The 25,566-nt window shown below is 37.1% G+C and overlaps 1 protein-coding gene across 1 annotated transcript in view; it reads left to right on the top strand.

Annotated features, from left to right (window-relative positions):
* Positions 1-25,566, top strand: part of LOC122790120 (adrenodoxin-like) — a 321,113-nt gene that overhangs the window by 114,336 nt on the left and 181,211 nt on the right. Inside the window, exon 2 of the mRNA XM_044057695.1 lies at positions 7,710-7,837. Within this exon, the coding sequence (XP_043913630.1) occupies positions 7,710-7,837 (128 nt within the window). The remainder of the gene's footprint in view (positions 1-7,709; positions 7,838-25,566) is intronic.

Raw genomic sequence — 25,566 nt, 5'->3', positions numbered from 1 at the left:
TCTACCTTGGACAGGGGGGATACTCTGCACATTTACACTGCATAACTACTCCTTGCCTTGCTTCGACACATCCAGAGTCACTACATGGGGGAGTGGGGTGCAACAAGTATGTCACAGTTTGAAATGTCTCTGGCTGACTTGTGATGGCCCTGACACATTTGTCATAACTCTCAACCTCAGAGCAAGAAATCTGGACAAAGCCATAGAAAGAAATGAGGCAAAGGCCCAAAAATAAGGACATTTTTTAAAATATTGCTCTTATAAACTTAGATAATAGAGGTCTTGCATTAGTATGAATTTTCTGAATGGTATGAAATCTGAAACTCAAATGTCTGTCATTATTTTCTAACTTCAGTCTTTAATGATTTGTCACTAATTTGCCAAAAAAACACAATTTTATGAAAAAATGACCAAAAATGTGATGTAATAATATAAAATAGCAACACAATACAGCTGGGAACCTGTCAAAGAAGGGATACTTTAGTACTGACAAAATAAAAGAATCTACATGCATTTCTGAAATAAAAGTAATCTGATTATTACAGTTATTTCTTAATTATAAACCCTCCATGTTTTCTTCCAAAATTGCTATTTTGTGGAGGGATCATTAGGGGAAGAGCAACATTTTGAGCCGAAATCAGGGACAGTTGAGAGGTTTGGCTATGCCTAATTCTATAAAGCAATTTATTTGCATGTACCTCTCAACCTGTTAATGCAATAAATCTGGACAAGGCCAAATATATTGGGGGAACATATAAATAGTACTAAAAATTGCTCTTGTATAAACTGAGACAGTTGATAGAACAGGTCTTACTTTAGCATGCATTTTTCTGAAGGTTATGAAGTCTGAAACTCAGTGTGTCATTATTTAGTGACTTAATTCCTAAATGATTTGCCAGAAAACCACAAATTTTATGAGGAATAAACCAAAAATAAGAAGCAAAAAATCTATTCATTCTTTGAAAATCTGGACAGTTGGAAGGTATGGTTCAGCTGGGGCTGCCTAAGTTTGCCGCCCTTCCCCCTCACAAAACCATGGTCGAATGGAGCCTCCCCCTGCAGCCATTCCAATGATCCATTACTTGGCTATTTCACTCCATTTACTTTAAACACTAACGTGCATACTGATTTACTTCTATGATGATTTGAACTTCATTTGAAAGTTTTATTTTGCATTTTACAGCACAAACACTAAGGCATCTGCTAAACAAACTTGGCATTAAAACTTCTCTGCCATTGAAACCCACATTCATTGAAACAACATTGAAACCCACATTCAAAGAAAATACATTTTACCCGTGGCAGATAAAGATTAATTCTGGGCTGTTTTCAAATCATAGGCCCCTTGCATATGAAACATACATGTGCTCTTTGATACACCTTCCTATTGCTTTGAACATTTTTCCAGCAAAGAATGAAACAAAACGCATGCACCAATGACAAAACTGCCCAATTCAGAACATTTCCATCAGAAAAGTCTACTCAAACTTCTACAGTCCACTTCTTCTTCTTCTTCTTCTTCTTTCAGCTTTTCCCGGTTAGGGGTCACCACAGTGGATCACCTTGTCCGCACATTGAATGGCAGTGGAGTTTTACAGTGTCAAGTTGCCAGCCCGGCGCCCAACCTTCCACAGAAGGCACACTCACATGCACACCTAGGGCCAATTTAGAGTGTCCAATCCACCTGCAGCATGTCTTTGGGATGTGGGAGGAAACCGGAGCACCCGGAGGAAACCCACGCGACCACAGGGAGGACATGCAGACTCCGCACAGAAGGCACCCCAGCCGAGGATCGAACCGGAGAACCTCTTGCTGTGAGGCGGCAATGCTAACCACTGCACCACCGTGGCCGCCCTTCTACAGTCCACTATTATCAGTAAATATGCACAATTCTACAGTCCACCATTATCAGTAAATATGCACAATCTCTGAAGTAGTAAAAAAGTAATCTAAATAATTCCACATTAAATAAATCTGTAATGAAGAGGTTGCTGCTAGCAATCACCTTTATATTTCATGGTTTCATCAAAAAATAAAGTGTCTGATGCCCCTGAGGAATAAATTGCCTAAATTACATTAAAAATAAGCTAGTAATATTGCAATAGGAAATGGATGGCAAACTGATAACATGCTCATAGTTAGTTTCTTAACTTTCAGTACGGCAGCATTCACCCCTTATGGGAGTAGAACCAACAACCTTCTGCATGAAAAGCAAGTACACAACCTGTTGTGCTATTAGCAATGCAAGCTGACTTAGCATAATCAGCACTAAACTTCTCTTCCCCTGCAGCTCTCAGCTCCTTGTAAATTCTACTCAATACTCAACTGCATCTCAACTTCACAGCACAAGAAATCTGGAAAAAGCCAAATTTATTGGGGTGGGTCAAAAGGGCAAAAAACAGGGACACATTAAACATTGCTTGTATAATCTTGGAAAGCTGCTAGAATAAAATGCTGTGTTACCACCATACATTTTACTGCCAAGGTCCCTGTGCAAAACAGTCAGAACAACATACCACTATACCAAATCACCTGCTTTGTGAAAGAAAAATGCTGTTACCACCATACATTTTACTGCCAAGGTCCCTGTGCAAAACAGTCAGAGCAATGTACCACTACGCCAAATTAGCTGCTTTGTGAAAGAGAGGAAGACTGAAACTTAAATGGCTATCATTTAATGAATTCAGTTCTCACCATAGCTGTCAACCTCTTAGCACAAAACACCTGGACAAACCCAATAATGAGAGAATACAGCACTCAAACATATTCAGTGAATTCAGTTCTTGCCATAGCTGTCAACTTTAGCACACAAAACTGGACAAAGCCAATAACAGGGTAATACAGTCCCAAAAATAAGGACAAATTTCAACTAGTCATCTTATAAACTTAGAAAATTGCTATAATAAAAGGTTGTGTTACTATATATTTATTCCTAGAATAAAAAGTTGTTTTACTATGTATTTTCTGAAGAATATGAAGTCTGAAATTCAAATGCCTGTCAGTTTTACTTCTGACGGAACAAAAACTATTTTCAGCAGAGGCCCAGGGAGAAATACTGTAGACACATGTCTTTGTAAAATGGCAGGACACCAGAGCAAATCCACACAAACACAGGGATAAGATGCAGACTCCACACAGAAGGCACCCCAGCCAAGAATCAAACCAGAAAACCTATTGCTGTGAGGCAACAATACTGCCACTGCACCATCAAATATGTAAGGAATTAAACATTCAGAAACCTGAAGTCTGAAATTCAAATGCCTGTCAATGTTATTTAACATTTGTTAATCAGGACAGTCTGACTTGGAACAAAAAAACTATTTTCAGCAGAGGCCCAGGAAGAAATAATGCAGACATGTCTTTGTAACATGGGAGGACACAAAAGCAAACCCATACAAACACAGGGAGAAGATACAGACCCCACAAAAACGGCACCCCAGCCAAGAATCAAACCTGAGAACCTGCAGCTGTGAGGCAACAATGCTACCACTGCACCATCAAATATCAAGCATTGCAACATTTACAAACCACAGATATTATGAGGAACAGATCAGATCAAATATGAGGCAAAAATCTGCAATTTTTTACAAATGGTGGTGGGTAGGGAATTCACCTCTTTAACACCTGCATACAAGATACAGGGTTCAAGCCTGAGGTATTCCCTATCACACCACCAGTATATTGCACCTGGGGCATTTTCACACACACACACACACACACCTCTTGTAGCAAACCACCATACACACACTTACCTGTAGTAGATCTTTCCCTGTAGCAAACCACCATAAATCCCTGTCCAAGTAAGCTACGAAAACCCGTGCAAATCCACACCAGACCCTGCCCGTCGCAGGATCTTCCCCCGATGAGACTGCAACAAATTCCAGACTGCTGACGTTGCAGTCCGACCCCGACGCGAGTTCCAGGACAGTCTATGCAGTTTAAAACTGCATAGACTTGACTAGTGCGCATGTGCGAAAGTCCGTGATTTTTAAAATTTTTTTTTATTTTTATTTCTTTATTTTTCTTTATTTTACAGGTGAGGGGGCTGCAGTCCAGCAGTCCAATAGCACCGGCCGCCCCTGATATATATATATATATATATATATATATATATATATATATATATATATATATATATATATAGAGAGAGAGAGAGAGAAAGAGAGTGAGTGAAAGATAGATAGGTTTATAGTAATTACCCAAAACACACTTTGTTTGGCCTCCATTTTTGTTAAAGTAAGGCAAAGTGTTTGTGGTAGACATGAGGGAGCATATCCCTACTAGCTAGGAAATTCTTCTGGTTGTCCGTAGCCTGGAAGGCTGTTCTGACCTCATAGTTGGCTTTTTTGGACTTAATTAGATCTTTTAGTTTTTTTGTTTAGTTGTATAAGAGAGCACTTGTCTTTAAGGCAGTTGTTTTTTTCTGATTTTGGCCATGAGTTTTCTTATTTTATTATATACCCTGTTTAGGTAAGGATTCTGTCAGTGGGGGAGCTGTTTTGGATTTATTCTGGTAGGTTTGGAAGCCTCTGTGAAGCCATTCACATGTTTGTAGAGTGACTCTGTGAATAATTTTGCACAGGTAGCTCTGGTCTCAGGGTCGAGGAGAAGTCTTCTCTTTTGACAAATTATCACTAATAGGATGTAGTTTGCCTTTGAATAGTTCCTAATTGTTACTGGTTTAGCTGACTTTTCTGGGTTGATTTGTACTTCATATGAGACAGCATTGTGATCCTACCTCACTATTGAGGATATGACATGGGGGAGTGCAGGTGCAGTACCCTGCCATGTTGGTGAGTACCACATCTGGTATATTTGATCCTCTAGTTGGTGTGTGCACTATCTGTTCCAGGGTGTTTATGTTAATAAAGTCCAGTAAATGTTTTGCCTGTGAATTTGAGGCAGTGTCCATTTCCCAGCCTGTAGAGGAATAGTTAAAGTCACCCATGAATAGGGTGTTTGTTTGGATGGTGAATGGTTCTAGTAAGTTTAGGTAAGAGTCATGAGACTAGCCATGATATGGTGAGGGATATTACTTATGCTGCCTTGCACGTAGATGAATTATATAGTATCATCCTGTTTAACCATCCTGGAGGTATGTTTCCTGCTAATATAGATCAAAACACCTTCACTTTTGGTCCCAACACTGTGTTTTGTTGGTCTTAATGCTGGTCTAAATATATGTGTGTGTGTACAGTTATATATATATATATATATATATATATATATATATATATATATATATATATATATATAAAATGATGTTAGGAGGTACCTCCAGCTATGCTAGGAAAAATAGGGCAGTAGATGTGTAACATATGCCAGCACAGCTAACTGGAATTATGTAATGAATTATGTGTCATTTGTATAACAAAACTGATTTGTACAGATGCTTGTATTGAAAAATGTATTTGTAAAGTTGCTTGTGTTAAAAATGTATCAGTAGTGTGTCCTGTTGGACAGAAAAGAAATATACATGTATTATTGTAACTGTTTAAATGTATATGTTTTAAAAAAGGATACTGGAAGAGAAGAGGTTAAGCTCAGTCCCAGTTAACTTTGGAAAATAGTTGAAATTAAATTAGGTCATAAAGACTGTATCTTACAGTTCTCATTGCAGCCAGAAACAAACTGTCTGGGAAACCAAGTATTAGATAGCCTTCTTTATTGTCTGTAGCAGGGAGCAAATTGCTACTCTGGAAGAGTAGAGGTTTGAGATTATTTTATGACTTCCAGGAGCTGCAGCAGATCTGAGCAAAGCTCTATCTGTGTGTATGGTAACACACAGGTGCTAAAATCCTGGTAGCTTCTTGTGTTGTTGATAGTGTGGTAAACAGAGTCAGATGACCAGATGTGATGACATTCTGTAAGCTACCCCAGAAATAATATTTATATATTATATTGAGAAGTTTCTCAGTCAGACTGAGGAGGAATCTGTTTCTTAGAACCTGACATAGAAGGATCCCTCGCCTACTTCATCTTGCCTTTCTTCAGGAAGTGACCAGGAAGTAGTATTCATTAGATCAGTCAGGAAAATATAGTGAGAATAAATAAGTATTGTTTTCCTGTAACTGTGAATCTTTCCAGCTGTGTTATTTTTAATATTTCCTGTGATTGAAACTCTGGTGCTTACTGTAAATAGATATTTAGTATTTTCGTGTTCTTTTATAATTTATTATTAAATATATTTAAACTTTTCATTTTGTCTGGTCCTTTTTAGACATATTTATGTTTTGTGGAGTATTTGCATATATTTATTTGGTGATAAGTCTGGCCACTCCTGAAAGCCTAGATGTTTGGTCATTATTAGTATTTGTATTCATAGTAATTGTACACAGTATAATTGGGTACCCTTATAAGAGCCTTATAGTAACTGACTTGTGGCAGTGCATCTACCTTATAGTCTTGGCAAAGTTGGTAGAGCAGGTAATCTGTGCCAGCCTTTCCCAGGTGTGTTTATTTGTGTGTGTGTGTGTGTGTGTGTGTGTGTGTGTGTGTGTGTGTGTGTGTGTGTGTGTGTGTGTGTGTGAAAATTAAATCTCAAAGAGTGTGTGTGTGTCAGATACTTGGAGTACGGACACAAACCATGGGTTTCACAGAAAGAGTGGTTGAGGACTTGGCTTGGACACTCGGCTGAGGACTTAACTCTCCAGATGTGCCAGTGGGGAGTCTTATTGGGGAAGTGGGGAGCAAAAGAGACAGAAACCCAAACCACGGTCTGAGTGTGCTGCCTGTGTGCTCTTAAGGGAAATCATGCTTGATGCAGAGAGGTCTGGAAATATTGAGTGTATCCATTTGTATTTTAAGTGAATGTCAATCTCCAGTGTTAATTCTGAGGATTCAGGCTCCTTGATTATTGGCCCAGAGTGGGGATGTCACATATTTATATATGTGTGTGTGTGTGTGTGTGTGTGTGTGTGTGTGTGTGTGTGTGTGTGTGTGTGTGTATATATATATATATATATATATATATATATGTATAAAATCTCAGAATATTTCCCCTATTCCAAGGTGCAACAGAGTTCCTGGGTTAGTGTAAGTAAGTGTCAGGTTGTAGGAGGTACACCCTCCTACCCTGGGGCAGCACAGGCAAGCCTTCATATAAACTCTTTAAAAGTATACTAGAATGTTTTGAAATTTTTATACACATGTATATTATATATGTACACACATATGATGAGAGAAGACAAATTTAGTGTGCAAGCACAATAATATGGCCAACAATAACAATGAAATTAGATTAAATTATCCTGTAAAAGCAGGGCCACTTTGTTTTGCAGAAAGTAGATCCTGAATGCTTTTTACAGAATCAAAGCACTCTTTAGGGTGCTCAGATTAACAATATAGTTTGCAAAACAAGAAAGAACTCTGATGGTTTAAAAACAATCATACCTTTATGAGCTCCAAATCCCTGGGCAACTTATAGAATCCTTCGGCTTTTGTAACTTGTTGGTTTTGCCAGGACAAGTGTCTTTGTCAAACAAAATTCCAGTCATCGAGAAAAGATGTTTGTATTGGTATGGAAGTAAAAATGTTTTTAGCACATTTTACTTTAGTGCTGTCCAATAAGAGTTTTACCTTGCTGTATGTTTCCACTACAGATGCTAACTGTTCTCACAGGTAGTGCAGCTAGATGTTATTAAAAAACAAAGCAAAGGATTAGAAATTCTGACTTTTGCTCTTAATTGTTTTTATTGTTTGTTTTATAGATTTTCTGATGACAAAGTAACAATAAATTTTATAAACCGAGATGGTGAACTGATAACAGCCACTGCAAAGGAGGGACAGAGCCTACTGGATGTGGTGGTCAACCAGCATGTGGATATTGAGGGTTTTGGTGAGTAAGCGCTCATTTAGATATTAATATTTAAAAGGTATTAAGTGCAAGAACCACTAAAACATCAGCTTAATGTTATTGGTGGAAAGGAGGAGTTGTGAAGAATGCAAATGCTTCTCTAAAGAAATGCATTTTTGGTTTTAATATCCATCTTGATTAAAATCATGGAGCTGCCACAGCAGGGAGATATCGTTTTACCGTGAAGGAAGGCATTTTTGTGGAAGGAGATTATCCTATTTTACACTATTGCATTTAAATTGGATGATTACATTTGAAAGGATGAACAAACCTGAAGTCAATGATTCACAGATGAAAATTCCAATTAGAAGCAATGTATGTGCCACAAAAATGAAGTGAGTTAGAAAATAAGGTGCTAGCAACGACATTCCTGAGAGGTCATGATGCGAAATAGCTTTTGAATGTTTATGGGTTATGTTGAAATGCAGCTTACAATAAGCATAATAAAATTGGTTGAATATAGGAAACTGACTTACAGCTAGCAATGGAAAAATAACGATGTAGGCAGTACGAGTAGACAGTTGTATACCTTGAATAAAAAATTTTTTTTTTGCAGTGGGTAAGCTCCCCACTCCATACCCCTACTGCTTTCTTATACTAACTGTTATAACAGCAGAGATAATAAATAACACACCAACACAAGTTGTGGTCTAACCTTGCTGAGTTCTGTACTGAAATACAATGTACTTATTGACATCATAGATTTTAAAACTGAAACATCTCTAACTAGTTTCTAAGTGTTTCAAATCTCTTCTTTTTCAAAGTTATATTCTCAAGCTATATCTTGCTCTAACATTTTTTTTAGGGGTACAATTTCTCAAAAATATTAAGTACAAAGTCTGCAAGATATGGAGTCATTCAAGAAAACTACAGTAATGCCTGCTTATCTTCTAACCTTAGCAAATATCCTATTGCCTGGATTTTTTTGTGGATCAAGATTTTAGACCCGTTGTAGTTAGAATCTAACCCATGCATTTCAGAATTGTCACTCTTTTATTAAATTTGCTCACATTTAGCTTGAAGTTACACTTTTATATTTGATTCAATAACTGTATCAGATACTTATCATGCTGTTCTATCTGCCTCACATTGATATATTATCAATTGTGTATAGATCGTATACCAGACATTCAGTTACTTTGGTGATAGCACTTTTGGATACCTTTGGTACTGAATCCCGATGAAATACTAAACAGAAGTTAAAGGAATCTGTATTTCCTGGTAGTGTATTAAATGTACACCATTTACGCAAGGTTCATTTAGCTATTTTTGCAGAAACTTTGGCTTGCATCTAGCACTTATGAAAACTTAAAACAAGTGGCACTCTTGAGCCCACTCATTCAACTGAAGAATGGATAATGCTCTGTCTCTCAATCACTCTCTTCTGATCTTGATAATCAGTATAAATGTGAATGTTTTCTTTCTCCAAAGCAGTGACTACCCTACTAACACCATTCTTTTGGCTCTCACGCCTTATAATAGGTTCATAGGTAGGTACTAGGCTATTAGCCCTAGGGCCTATATAAGCCTAGCCAAAAAGGTACCCTGGCTTTCACCACTCAGGAAAATTATTTTCCTGTGCTCCTATTCAGCAGAGCCACAGAGGTGATCCCCGGGGTGAATTTCCTATTTCCCATCCAATCATCAAGATTTTTCTTGAAGAGTGCTAATGAGGAGCTTTGTTTGATATAGATAGGTAGTTTGTTCCAGAGTATGGGGGTCTCTGGTACAGGAATCTATGCCTCCAGCATGTTCTGTTTATTGTAGTGACATGGTTTAGGTCCCTAGAGCATGTAGCTTGGAGGGATTCAGATTTCTTTAAGTGTAGCATGTCCAACAGCTCTGGGTTTGACATGGCTTTGTATGTTAGGCAGAGATCACCTGTGAGTAGGCGATATGCGACGGAGTAAAAGTGGAGTTTTTTTAGATGGTCTACTTAGGGCATCTGTTTGAGGCTGGTAATCCTCTTTGTGAGGTATTTCCTTGGCCTTTCCAGTTGTTGTAGATGTATTGTGAGGTACATACCAAAAGGGGCATTGTACTCTATAATGGGTCTAATGAGTGATGAGTAGAGGGGAACAATGACCTCTTTTTTCCTGGATGAGAAACCTTTTGTGATGAGGTGTGCCATGTAGAAGGATTTCCTGACTACTGTGGCAATGTGAGTATCAAAGGAGAGACTACTGTCCACCTGTGTCCCAGGTCTCTTATCACACTTTTGGTTTTAGGTAGACTACCACCTATGTGGTAGCTCATGGGTACAGAGTTTTTACCAAAGGGGATGACAATGCACTTTTTTGGCATTTAGCTTGAGGTCATAGCTTTGACACCAGGCATCTGTCTGCATCAGGCCATTTTGTAGGATGTCCACATTGTTAGGAGTTTCAATTATGGTTCCTAGTTTGCAGTCATCTGCGAACTTCATTAGCCAAAGACCTTCTGTGTTAGCCTGTACTTCAGAAAAGTAGATATCAAACAGGAGAGGACCCAGGACTGAACCCTGTGGTACTCCACTTGTCACTGGTCTGAAGTCAGATTTGGGGTTGCTACTTTCACAGTGTGGGTTCTGTCAGTGAGCCAGTTGGCAACCCATCTTGTGACATAGGGATTTATACCTAGTTTAGTGAGTTTATTTATAATTCCAGAGTGGAGGATGGTGTCAAAAGCCTTGGTGAGATATAGATAGACTGTGTAAACCACCTTACCCTCGTCTGTGGCTTTGGTGACTGCTTCAAAGAAGTCTATCAGGTTTAGGAGACATGATCTGTATTTTACAAACCTGAACTGGGTGGGGTCCAGAGTTTGGAGATTACCAATGTCTTTGTGTATAAGATCCATGATGATACATTCCATGGCCTTGCAGACCAGGCTTGTTAGGCTAATGGGGTGGTAGTTCCCATGGTCTGTGGTGGCTCTCCCTTTGTGGAGTGGGATAACTGTTGCTGTGCGCCATTCAGTGGGCACAAAGCCTGAGGTGAGGCTATGATTGAACATGGTGCTTAGGTGAGGTGCCAATTCATTATGCAGTTCATTCCGAACGCAGCCTGGGATGTTGTCAGGTCCCATGAATGCTGTGTTCTTGGCTTTGGAGAGTGTGATTTTTACCTGTGTAGCCATGATTACAAGAACTTTGCATTCTTCCGTTATAGAGATGGGCCCTTTAGGGTGTGAGAGGGGGGTAAAGTTAGCACTGAACCTATCTGCCAGGATGTTTGCAATATCAGTTGGTTCTGTATATTTCGTGCCATTGTGCTGTAACTCAGAGCAGATCTGGGTGTTGCCATTGAGATTCTTGACATAGCTATAGAATGCTTTGTGGTTGTCTTTAGAATCAGTGGCAATTTTGTTTTTGTAACTAGCTTTGGAGGATTTTATGAGGGATCTCAGCTTCTTACTGAGGCTGACCAGAGAGCTCCTCCAATCATGATATTTTACTCTTTTTTTGCAACAGTTTCTTTATTCTGTTGTAGAGTTTGTTTATGGCAGGGGACCACCAGATTGGCTTCCTTTTTTTTCAGGATAGCATCTTGGTTCTGTTACAGATAGCACGAGCCATGCACTTGTGTAAGTGCTTATAAAGTGCATTTGTGTAGGATTCAGCAGTAGTGCCTCTATTGTCCATCTGCATGGGTGTCGTGAAGTTTGCCACTTCTGTCTTAAGAAGCATGAAGTTGGCTTTGGAGACATTTTTTAGGGTAGTTTCCCTAATGGGAGTGGGGCAGGATGTGGATGTCTAGGGCGATTAGCTTGTGGTCGGATCTGACCAACGAAGAATTGACCTCTTTTGTGAAACACTGGTCACCTATGTTGGTAATGACCAGGTCTAGGATATTGCTGCCCCTGGTGGGGGTGTGGATAAGTTGATCCAAGGCAATGGATTATGAATTCCCGAAAATGTTGAGCAAAAGAGTTGGTACATGAGTAGTTTTCCCAGTTAATGGTGGGGTAGTTGAAATTGCCCATTATTAGGATGTTGGGTTGTACCCTAATATTTTCCAGTGTGTCAAGAAATGAGGAGTGGGAATCCTGGGGCATGGTGGCCGATCTGTAATAAGTTACAATTTGGATTGCAGTCTTGCCCAAAGTTAGTTGCACTTGGATAATCTCGGATGCATTATGCTGAGTCACTAGCCTGGAGGTGTGGATATCCTTAATGAATATGGACACACCTCTGCCTTTAGTGCTTTGGTCCAGGTTAGGTGGCCAACATCAGTTCCATTCTCTTTGACTTCTGTTCAACTTTATTTCATTGAACTGCAGGAAGTTTTCTTGGAGTATGATTCAGTGTCATTGCATCAGGTCTTATTCATAGATAACATTCTCCTGGGAAGCCAATAAACAAATCATGATAATCATGCATGATATCATTGTTGAGATTCTTCACCATATCAGAGATAACACAATGACTGTTTGAGTGGTTCTTTGTAGATATAGCTGTTGTTCTTTTACTGTGAATTCTTTTTACCATTGCTTCTTTCTCCAAGCAATGTGCCCAAAAATATTAAGGCAATTAACTTCTTTAAGTGCATTGATTTGAAAATGAATACCGATGTCCTAGACTTGCAATACCAAATTTTGACCGAAATGTGTCACCTGATAGCTATAGCGGGCTGGCATTGTACACAAGTTCTCTCAAATTATTTTCCAGTACTAAACCTTTGAAAATATTTTATTTTAAGGCAGTACACAGCAGGTTTAAATTTGACATGCTGCCAGTTAATTGTTACTATTTCTGTCCACATGTTATTGAAACCAGTGTCTTTTTTACTTATGATATATCTCAGGTTTTACTGTATCAACATTTTTCAATTCAACAGCATCTGCAGACAAGTTATATTCACCTTTCTGATAAAAAAAAACAATGCAAATTATTTTGAAAAGATCTGTTTTTGTTTTTACACATATTTGAGAAATATAATTTTCTAGCAGATTCTGATGAATTGATCTCAAGCTAGACTGTATCTTTGTTCATGCTTTTGGTTTACCTACGCCAAGCATTAATAAAAATTATGTGCCATGTGATACTGTTTTTCATATCCAGTACTTTTATAAAATTTCCTGACATTATTTCTCATTTGACCTTATTATTTGGTTCTCATTTTATTTTATATACTGATTTTCATCAGTAATTTTTTTTAACTGTGTAATTATTGATAAAATTAGGTTTGTTTCTCTGAAAATGTGTCCCTTGTTTATCATTGTTGATGCCACAAATTAGTTTTCAGCTCACAAAATGACCAGTCATTTGCTCCATGCCTTATCTCAGTAATGTGGGCATCTGTAGCCCCAGCAGGATATTCTGCACTTATGAAAACAAACACCTTATAAATGTTAAGTTCTTTTTAGGCTGGCAGTAATTACTAAGATTCTATCTGATTGTTTGTCTTTTACCTTTCTCTTCTTCAAGAAAAATGAGAGAGTTAAAATTCTTATGCATCTTTTTCATAACATGTAGTGATGCTACACACTGAATGTTTTTGGGCCTTTTCGCTAATCCAATTGAAGAATTAATTACATTTCTGAAACCAAATCTATTTTCAGCCATATTTCTGGGGAAAGGTGAAGAGCCACCTTTTCAATGAGACTTATATTTAACTGCTGCATACATATGTTTTCAAATTCAAATTTGGTAAAAACTGCAAGAAGACTCAGCCAAGCTAGAAACTCCAGTGTTTAATACTCTGTATAACATTTTTAACCTTTGCTTGCAAGTTGAAATTCGGTAGATATTTCTCCACCGTCTGATACCACATCATATCAAAAGGCTTAATAATAAACCCACAGACACAAGAGACTGGGGCTTTAGGCTTCATGAGATATATATATATTACAAGGAGGCTGACATACACTATAGTATTTAGATTGTGAAGTATCTGTAACTAGTTTTAAGCATTTCAAAATTCTGTGGCTTAAAGCATCATTCTTAGGCAACTCTGACCTGCATAACCATTGAGAAAGGGGATGAGTGGGACTTTATAAAACTATTCGCTCACTTTACTTTGCAGTTACATGACTATGGACTGGCAGAAAAGAACCAACACACTATTTGCATAAATACTTACATTAGGCAAGCAAGCACATAATATGCATACATGTTTTTAAACAAATCTAATCATGTACCACTCTCAGTAGGTGAAATGGGATCTGAAATAACAGGACATGAGAAAATAAGATGTTGCCAGCATTCCTACTCAGATACTAATACCAGGATAAATAAAACTTAGTGTGATACCTTAAATAAAGAGTAGTTAAATTAATTAAAAAAACTGCACCACAGTAGACGTTTTATAAATTGTTTTCAGATGCAGGACTACAAGCATGGGGAGAGCCCACTTAGAACTGAGAGCACTTCATATTTTCACGGATGTGGCATATAGAAGGTTGCAAGGAGCTGTATATGTTTAAAAAGCACATAGAGTTAAGATGTAACAGATGCAAGAAGGGAAAAGATCACCTAGTACTGGCTGAATACATGTCATTAGTCTCCATACGAATCACATATAGCAGAGCCAGTGGGCAATATAAGCAAGTTTGGAGTGAGCCCCCGGATCTTCAAATGCCCTTCCACTTATTGCTGCTGTGTATCATATTTCCCATGTAAGCTTTGTGCTGTGTGGAGCAAGGCCCTTGACCTTACCCCATTACAGGCAAGCACCCTGCATGAACTAGTTACTTATAAAACTAAGATGCAACCACAAGACAGACATGAAAATATGTATTTCAGATAATTTAAGTATGTGGGAATGTCTTAAATGTAACATTAAGAGGAAGTACTGAATTAGTTTTGTATATGTGGCAAGAGATACTCATCACACATGCTGAGTGAAAGTTCAAAGTAGCACTTCAAGAGGTAGATCAGTATAGTGGCTTTGTTTCAGAATTTCACGTGACAGGAGATGTGTAAGGTGGGAAACATGTTCAATGTATACATAATATTTTTTTTCTTTCTGGAATCCATTTTGTTTCAATATAGATACTGATGGCCAATGTGAATTTTGCTAGCATAGAAAGTTCCAGTGTTAACGACTAGAATGTGTGCCTAATAAGGAAAGGCACAGGTAAGGATTCTACAAATTCTTAGTAAGCAAAATAATGCAAAAGGTGTTCAATTTTAATATGTCAGTGGCTATAGTTCAGCAGATATAAAATGTTTTGCTTAAAGGCTTTTGCACTATAAAAAAATGAATTTTTTTGTGTTTGAGAAGATAAGATTGTGGTTACTTAGTCTCCCACATGTGTGTTGCCTTTTTTTTCCACTGAAGGAGATTATTCTGCTCTGCTGAACTGTGTTACATGAAGTTGATTTTTTTTTACCTTAACAGTTATCTCTGTGATAGTTTATACAAATCCTACTAGCATACCTCTTAACTGTCCAATTTTTTTGCCTCATATTGTTGGTCTGTTCCTCATAAAATTTGCGGTTTTCTGGATTTTTGTGGCAAATCAGTGAGGACTGAATTCACTATATAATGATAGACATTTGAGTTTCAGACTTCACATCCTTCAGAAGATGGCTGATAACACTTGACCTTTTAGTCTAGCAATGTTCTAAGTTTATAAGAGCAATATTTAAAATTTGTCCCTATTCAGGGGGCTTTGTCCCCCATTATGTTTGGCTTTGTCCAGATTTTTTGTGCCAAGAGGTTGAGAGCTATGCCTACTAGATTTACACACTAGCCCCTTAACTATGCTGTAACTGAAAACCAAGTGAAAGTAAAATCTGTTCCCCAGGCACAAATATGCTTTGTGTTTAAATTCCCAGTCCGTAGAAGTTTCATCAATAAACTTGAATGTTACTGTAGGTGTCACAAAACCTATACTTCAAACTTTTACATCATGAAAATGGTACAAAATAAGGATCAGAAAATATTATAGCAATGTGCAGCTTTGCCAGAAAAAATCCCATGACATTCAACTTGAGTCTATACAGTGAAGCTAAACATTTCTAAAATATTGCAAGAATATATGAACATTTTAGTTTAGTGCAGATACTTCAAAGAACACATGTAATATAAGATCAAATATGTCACCTGTGCAGTGTTTTTATACTTTCACATCACAGCATTTTAATATATGGGCCATCGAGGAGAAATGCTGACCTTTATATAAGTGAACGAAAGTTTGTCACACAGAACATCATCATCATCAACTCCCCTTTCCCATTTTCTGTATGGGGTCAGGGTGTTGCATCAACCTTCGCCATCTTTCTTGATTCAGTGTCACTTTTCTACCTTCTTCCATGGTCATGCCTGGCTGTTGCAGGTCTTCTCTCACACACGCCATCTATATCTTTTCTGTACACACTTGTTTCCTCTTGCCTTCTTCCTCTGTCTCTCAAATCTTCTTCACCAGATTGTCTTCTGCTTTCCTGTACATGTCACCAAACCACCATAATCTGTTCTCTTTGACCTTCTCTGCAGTTGGAGCTACTTTGGCTTCTTCTCTTACATTCTCAAGTCTTCATCTGTCCCACAGTGTGCATCCTATCACCCATCTTAGGCACTTCATCTCTATTACCTATAGATTCCTCAACTCCTCTGTCTTTACTGTCCATATTTCTGTACCATACAGCAGTACTGGTCACACCATTGTTGTGTGCACCTTACTTTTCAGCTTTTTTTGGCATTCTTCTGTCATACACTACCCCTCACACTCTGTGCCAGTTGGCCACATCTTCTCTGATTTTAGCTTTGACCTTCTCAATTAGACTTCCTTTCTCCTCAACCACCCCTCCCAGATACTTGAAGCTGCTCACCTGGTCCACTATTTTCCATTTTATCTCAGTTCTTAGCTTTTTCTGATTTCCCTCATTTGCTGCCATGACAACTGTCTTGTTTGTATTCAATTTCATTCCATATGGCTTCAGTTGTGCATTCCATTACCCTATCATTTGCTGAAGTTCTTGTTGAGTCTGCTTGTAATGACACATCACCTGTATACAGCAACTTTGTGAATATGTCCCCTCTGGCCCATTTGTTTATGTGGTACATCACCAGTATGAACAGCAGTGGGCTCAGATCTGAACTTTGATGCATAGCCACTCCAACTGGAAGGACATCTGTGAGTCTGGACACTGTTTGTACTTCTGCCATTGGACCCTTACACATAGCCTGCACTAATTCTATCAGTGCTTTAGGGGCTTTGAACCACCTTGTCTTATGTTTTTTTCAAGTCTAGCAATGCCCAGTTGGTCACACGTCATAATTACTTATAAACTGTCATTAATCAGCTGAAAGACACAACGCACAATTCCCAGAAGCATACCTGGTTTAGCCAGTACTATGAACCAGCTCCCCAACCCTTCTGTTCTTCAAGTGAACAGCAAAAAAAAAAAATGCAGTTCATTCACTGTAGTAAGGTGACCAATAAATGAACGGCTTATTACAATTAGATCCATGCCAAGTCTACTCCCCACTCTTGTATTTTGTATTCAAGAGCATAAAAAAAAAATTGGACGCTTCTTCTATAAGCAAAGCAATGAGGTGGCTCGATGCACGACATTGCCCCTCTCCCTCCAGATCTGGCGGTTCGAGTACTGTTTCTGTGTCCTTCCCCAGCCATCCTTTAATGTACACTGCCTGCACAGAGCACTACAGTGCCCGTGCTTTAACTTTAAATTGTAGCTGCTGCTACTATTTATCTTTTTCTTTTAAGCAGGTGCATCAGTTTAGACCACACACAGAGTGTTGTAGAGCTCAGGTTTGAATGCAAATGCAATACTGGCTTTTAAAAGCCAGTATAGCATTACAGAAAGATCTGGATTGACTGACTGTGCCCCCTAACACTTTGAACCGGGGCAGTTGCCCCTCTTGTCTTGCCCTAACTGTGCTACTTTCAATTCCAGGTACTTCATAAAAGTCTTAAATTTTGACCACAAACTGTGAAGCATACTTCTACAAACATATTTTAGTAGAAATATATTGCATACTTCATTCCTGTCTCTTTGAAGTAATAACTTGAGTGTGCATGTCCTTTTTACAGCTTCAATATCAGATAATTCTTTCACCTAGCAGTGCTCCCCCATCAGTGTAGATATTATCCTCCTTCTTCTGGGAGAGGCACAAAATACCTGCATTGCAATAAGAAGAAACTTCCATAGATTTTCTTGCTGCTGTGTATCAAAGACTTAGTCTAATACCTAGAAACAGATCTGTTTTGTAGTTTATGGTGTTTGTAACAAACTTAAGCACTCTGTTTCTTTGCTATTGATTTTGACATGGCCTAAGTTTGTTACTGATCTTGCTAGACGTAGTTTCCTCAGGAAAACTCACATATACAGAGACACCCACCCCTACACACACATTTTATATTCAGTCTCATATCCAGAGATAATTAAGTCAGACTTCTCAAAACCAGCGACTGACATCCTGAGAGCACCATTAAGTATCTCTAACATACCTAATATCCAGCTCACATTACACACACACACACACACACACACATGTGCATGCGTGAGTGCAGCTGTCATGCCTATTCAGCCTGACAGTCCATGCCATGTCTCTTCCTCTGCTTCTTCTTCATCTTCTGCCCAGCAAATAGCCAGGACAGCCAGTCAGAATAACTAACAAGGCTGAAGCAGTTTCTAAACATAAATCACCCTTCTTGAGACACGTTCACAAGTCTCTTCAGACTTCCATTATTTGATTTTGAAACCAATAGTGCACTACTTGCTAAGGCTGCTATTTGTTATGATTCATCACTTCCAAAGATTAGCCAAAGGCAAACAACTTGCACTTCCATCCATTGTTCACCAGACAAGATAGCGAGAGCATCCTTATCTTTTAGACTGAAAGATATCATTTTTATCTAATCTCCAGCTTCTTGACTAAATCCTTAATTTTAAGACTAAATTCTTGACAAAATAAATGTTAGTAACTTCTGCTTAATCTAACCTCCTAAACCCGCAGCTCTACTACTATAGCCCTACTATAGCCCCTCCTTCCTCTCCCCCTCCATTCTCCACACTATTTATCCCCCCACTTCCTATCAGTGTCTGTACATTTTTCTTCTTTTGAACTATGATTATCCTTTTGTTTTCACTGTTATATGTAGTAAATTTAGACCACTGCTATCAGTGCAACCCTTAATGTTCATTTTTTTTCTTTTGTTTTTCTCATTATAATGAATTTCCTATTTGCATTGTTGTTTTTAATAGTTTTTGTCCTGCATGTTTATCTTTGCTTATGTTTGCTGGGGCTCTTTCCCCTTGGGTCTCAAATGAAAATGGGTTGCTTACTATCAATGCAATGCAAATAGTTAATAACCTTTTTGTTTTTACAATTATTTTGTATTGTGATTGATATTTAATATTTGTATATTGTCACTTTATCTTTACTTATGTTTGCTGGGGCTTTTCCCCTTGGGTCTCCACTGAAAATGGGTTAGTTTGCAAACTCAGTTGGACTAACCCAGTTAACAAATGTGAAATAAAATAGATAAATAAATAAAATCCATATAACCTTATATTTTTATTATTTCCTTAAAATGCATCAATCTTTAAATGATGTAATAGCTATTACAAACATTCTATATAAATCACATTACTTTGTAAAATATTCCTACTCTTAAAGAAAAAAAACATAGCACAGCAACATGATTGAAATGTTAATGTAAACATGTAATTTATTAAAAAATAATAAAGCAAAAATAGGTAACTGCTTTCACACTCTACAAGTACTTCATCAGACTATGCATAATTACTCATTCCCCAATCATTTAAATTCAAAATTATTCAACAATCAACCAATAAAATAAAACAATCTATTTAAATCAGATCAATTGGCTAAGTAGGAGCAGGAATATGTTTTAGGCTCTCAGAATACTCTGTTCACATTATGTTTTATATGAGGTTTGTGGATGATGTGTTCCTGCTTTGGGCAGGGACCCCACAACAATTATGGTGCTTTGTGGGATTATTTGCATATCACAATCTCTTTTTTTCAAATTTACCTATCGATATTCATGGGATACTATTGATTTTTGGATGTGACTGTTTCTGAGGGGGAGGGTTCCAATTTTGCTAGTGATTTATATAGGAAACCCTTTAGGCAGAACACTTTGCTGCATTGGAGCAGTATGCATCCCATATATATTTTTAAAAATATCTTGAAGGGACAAGGTATGCAAGCCTCTAGACTGAATAGCTCAGAGGCTGGTGTCTACGGACACTTGAAACTTTGAGTAGTGAGTTTTTAGAGAGGGGGATATACTAAAAGGGAGGTTGATAAGTTGTGCTCAGATATTCCTCTTCATAGAAGGGACAGAGCACAGCCCTATTATTTGCAAGATACACGTTTTAGTAGTTCTGGTTTGGGGTATTGTGCATGGAGGTGGTGAATATAAGACTAGAGGAATTTCTGTTCCTCTCAGTTATGCATGTGACATTGGTAGTATTTGTGAAATCATTAAGACCAACTGGCCTGTTTTATTAATGGAAACACGCATTCATGGCTTCATAGCAAAAAGACCAAAGAAAAAAAAACAGCTTCACAACATCAAATTGTAAAGTTTAATAACTAACATATACCAATACATGGTCATGGTATATGTTAGTTATTAAATGTCTTGGTATATGTCTTGGTATATGTTAGTTATTAAATGTCTTGGTATATGTTAGTTATTACTGTCTTGGTATATGTTAGTTATTAAACTTCACAATTTGATGCTGTGAAGCTGTTTTTTTTTTTCTTTGGATATTTGCTGGTCTACAAGCTTTACTTTATCGCAGTGGTGTTTGTTTTCTTTGACTTCATAGCTAAAAGACCAACTTTTAGTTTTAAGAACAAAAAATCCATAAAAAGGCAATTGTGTCATAAGGATGCACATCAGGATCATAAATCCAGTTCTGCTGAGATAGTGGGGATGTGTAGTTGTGGTAGGTGCAGTTATTGCACCTACATTGATAGATCTTATATTTTTATTCACCTCTTGACTGAAATTTTATTTAGATTTAGAGTCCAAGCAGATTGCACTACTACTGATGTTATTTATATTGCTTGTTGCAAGGCATATATGAGTTTTTATGTTGGGAAAACTAATTGTTCCATAATGGAATGAATTAGAGAACATCTGTATTGTATCTGCACTGGTGACTCTAGGAATGCATTAGCTAAATATATCTGGGAATAAGATGCGAGTCATTATTTTGGTTTTATGGTTATAGAAAAGATTCAGAGAAGTGCTAGAGGACTGGAAATGTTTTACAGAGACAAGTGAATTACATTGGATTATTAAATTGCAGGCTGATAAACCACTGGATTAAATGGATGGGTCTCTTTAAAACCCATTTTGAAACCAGATACCTTTTCAGATGATTTTAGCATTTTATTGAAGCTTATTTTTGTATGGCTGAATTGATTTGATTTAAATGTATTGTTTTATTTTATTGGTTGATTGTTGAATCATTTTGTATTTAAATGATTGAGGGATGAGTAATTATGTATGGTCTAATGAAGCACTTGTATAGTGTGAAAGCACTTACCTATTTCTGCTTTATTATTTTTCAATTACATGTTTATAGCAACGTTTCAGTCGTGATTCTGTGCTATGTTTTTTTCTTTTTGGTCATTCATTGGTGGTTTACAGCACAGTTAATTCCTTGAGGGTGATATATATTTTGATATTCCTACTCTTAGTCTGTTATGAATATGCTAATTTAAGCCACATAAGTTAAAATTCACAAATTCATAAATCTTCCTAAGTTCAAATTGTAAAAGATGTAATAATTAACATCTCACAGTTATGGATTTTCTTTTTTTCCCAGTTATAAAAGTTGCATGCACATGGTTACCATAATCTGCTGGTAACTTCAGTGATTATTATTTATTGGTTTTATAGAACTTACAAAACAAAATATAAAAATATATATATATATATAGCTGCTCACTGGTAGCTTCATTGCCTCCATTAATAAAGAAAAGGGAGGCCAAGCATGAACTGGTGTAATCTCTACTGGTTGACATCATATATTCTACTTCCAAAACAGAAAAAAAGGAAACGATTAGTTATAGTATTTTATCTTAACAGCTAACAGTGACATGCTTAAAACTCCATGGCCATCAATCAGACTTGTAAAAAGCTTTAATTCTTAGTAAAAGTACTATTTTCCCCCATTAATCATGCATAGCATATAATCATGTTATGGACCTGCAAACTGGCAATGGCATTTCAATCCCCAGTTCCCATGTTCTAATAATACTCTTGTGAGCCCCGACTCCATCAAGCAATGTTACTGTATGTCTGCAGTCTGTTAAACTTATGGCACATTTCTGTCATACTTCAACAAGTGTATATTATAATAGAATTCTTTCAGAAATAATTATGTTTTTTAGTACATACATCATCAAATAAAAATGTTTCTTCACTTTGACCATCCTCCATTCAGTCGCTCTAAGTCTTAATATTAATTTATCTAACTATCATTTAAGACAGACAGAATGATTATTTACTTTCATTTTAACACCTTAGTATTCTACTGTCCTTTTTCACACACCCCAGAGTTTACCATCTTGAAGCATATTAATAACATTATTTCCCATTTTCTATTGTGAAAAGTGGATTATCCCTAATAACACAAATTATTTAAATCTTCATTAACACCATTGGATTACATTAGGGGTTCTACTTTCAAATCTCAAGACCAGAATCACGAACATCCATAAAAATAAAAAAATACAACACAGATGTTCAAAATATCAAAAATAAAGGACCCAATCCCCATCATAAAACACAAAAACAAACAAATTCAAAACACTTAACATTACTATATGTTTAAGCAGGGGTCAAGCCCCCCTGCACCCCCCACCTCCCTACTTATGTATACCAACTCCGAGGTCGCACTACCATGAAACAAAACAACAAACCTACTGTTGTGCACCCTACACTCCCATTGCACACTGTCATACTTATACCCACAATAAGCACACACAACACGTACAAAAATCACCACTTTCAACACTTACACACACACACACACACACACACACACACACACACACACACACACACACACACACACACTCACTCACTCTCACCTTCCTAACCGACCTACTCCTAAAACTTCACAAAAAATTAAAACAAAACACATTTCTATCCAAAACCCTTACGCAGTACAAACCTACCTGAATCTCCGAACATAACCACACATCGACCGCCATGTTTACAGCCCAGAAACCATTAAATCTTAAACAGACAGAATACTACACAGAACAGACTGCACCACAACTACTTCAAATTCGGCAACCACAGATTCGTCATTATGCAGTTTCGAACAACTGCACTTTCGGTATTCTCATCTCGAGATACTGAAATTTGATATTTCAGTATTTTGAGATGCAAAAGTAGAACCACATTAGTACATAAAAGTGTCATGCCCTATCCATTGAGAAAGGGCTGCTACCTTTCCAGCTCACATATACTGGAAATACTCTTGTGAGGTGTGCTTGGCCAAAATGGCTGAGTGATAGGAGCACTTGTAAACAGCAGCTAACAACTTCTCTGCCAGATTTTTCAACCCAGCTGGAACTTTTGAAGTAAAGTTTATTCAGAAACATTTTATAAATTAGTAATGAAAGTTCAAAGGAAACATTCAAAAACCTCAATTTTCCTGTCAGAATTTACATTTAAATAACTGTTAAGAAGACTCTTCAAGATGAACCATTCACAAGTAAGCTCACAAGAATCCTCAGTGAAAAAAAAAACAGAAATCCAAACTCTAGTGCCAAGTATTCAGGACATTTCAATAAAAATGAATAAACCTGACCTCAAAGTGGACACTATTAAAAAAGAATGTAAGAAGCAGTAAAATAACAAAAGTGTTGAAATAAGCAGCATTGATGGAGGATGCCTATGAACATATAAACTCTCCTTCTATATTTTTTTTGTTAAATAAATGTTTGGCTCATGATTGTGTGATTGGCAGATATCCACTGATCTGCAGTGACAATGCTTTATTTTGGTTGCTTATGCAGTCATATGAGCTCCATGTATTTTTAAAGCATTCTTCAGCTGACCAGTGTCCTGAGGCATACAAATTTAAAATAAAAGGAAAGGAAAAAAATGTGGCTCAGTATAATATGCAATGCACAAATAAAGAAGGAGGCTGAAACTTTCATCAGAATCATATTTGCTTAGTAGATGAAAGGGACATTCTTTTCTTTTGGAGAAGTGATCATTTAAAAGAAAGCCTACCAAGAACTTCATAATACCCAGGTGTCACATAAAGTATATTAGCTCTTACAAATTGCTCTGCTGCTTTTGTAACACAGCTAACTGACAAGTACACTGTGATCAGTATCTCTCTCAAGATCAAAAATAAGCACTCAGTAAGAGAATGGTTTCTGTGTTTACATTTGTGCCATATCAAGTCTTTATTTTCAGAAAAATAGCATTTATCTATTACAAATATAATATTTTTGGTGAATTCTTTTTATATTTTACATCTAATTTCTGAACTTTACATTCATTTATGCATTGATAACAAAGAATGAAAACAACCAATCACATTATTGCAAAAATTAATTAAAGTAAAACCAAAATTCAGTAAAAAATTATGACATAAGAAATAATTACAAAAAACAATGATGCTAGTTAAAATTGTTGGTCAATGAACATTGTATTTAACGTATGGGATTTTGGTGTTTAAAACATCTGATGAAGTCTTTTTTTTGAGTAAGACGAAAACGTGGTGAACACAGTTAATGCATTTATGTGTTTTGACTTAGCTGATTGATTTGATTTTAATAAACGGTGTTTTTGGAACTAGAATTTCTCTGGGCTAACCTTCTTCACAGTGCCCAGCTGTCTCTTATAAATTTATTTAATTGCTAAAATAACTGTTTTTGCTTAAGCATGCATCTTATGAAGGATATGAATTCTGAAACTTAAATGTCTGTCATTATTTAGTGACTTCAGTTTTCAGTTATTTACCATAAAACCACAAATTTTATGAGGAACAGACCAAAAATGTGAGGCAAAAATCTGAACGTTCTGTGAAAATCTGGAGAGTTGAGAGGTTGTCTCTTCCAGTTTTCTTCTTGTCTGGAAAGTAAGGCAGCAATCCTAATTTTCCTACTACTGTAAAGGGATAATAATAAATGACATCTACATAATAAATATACCCCATAAGACAGTAGAAACGACATCTACATAATGAATATACCCCACAAGACAGTAGACTTTACTGTTATTACAATCATCTCAGGAATTCTGATACAATTAAGGTGCAAAGACAGAATACACTATATTAAGTTGTAAACATACATTCTAACTTTTTGAAGAAGGTTATAAAACAACTTTGTAGATATATTGGTTTCTATTAATCATCAGATGTCTGGCCAGATTTAGAAAGGTTGCTGTGAGGTATATGCTCAGTGTACACCTATGTGTAATCATTTTCAGTTCAGAGACAGCTATAACATGGCGCTTCAGCATGAAGTGTACAGCACCATGGTGAGCTGTGTCTACAGCCATGCTAAGTGCTAATGAGACATTCCATGTCAGCATCCTATGATAATTAGACATGTGATCTCCCTGGAAATGTATGTAGTAAGGCATTTAAGAATTTCTTGGCTGTGTAAGGAAAATCAGCTGCCTGTGTTAATAAACACAGCCAGAAGCTCATTTACACCCATCATGGCAGAGGTATGTCCTAAGAAGTTTAGTGGACAGTTAGTGTTGGGGAGTGGGTACCTGTGTGCATGTCTGTGGCTGCA

Source organism: Protopterus annectens, chromosome 15.part0 (assembly GCF_019279795.1).
Source record: "Protopterus annectens isolate FY-2018-M chromosome 15.part0, PAN1.0, whole genome shotgun sequence".
NCBI classification, from domain to species: Eukaryota; Metazoa; Chordata; order Ceratodontiformes; family Protopteridae; genus Protopterus; species Protopterus annectens.
Note: the sequence above shows the minus strand (reverse complement) of the source record. Positions and strands in the feature narration are given on the sequence as shown.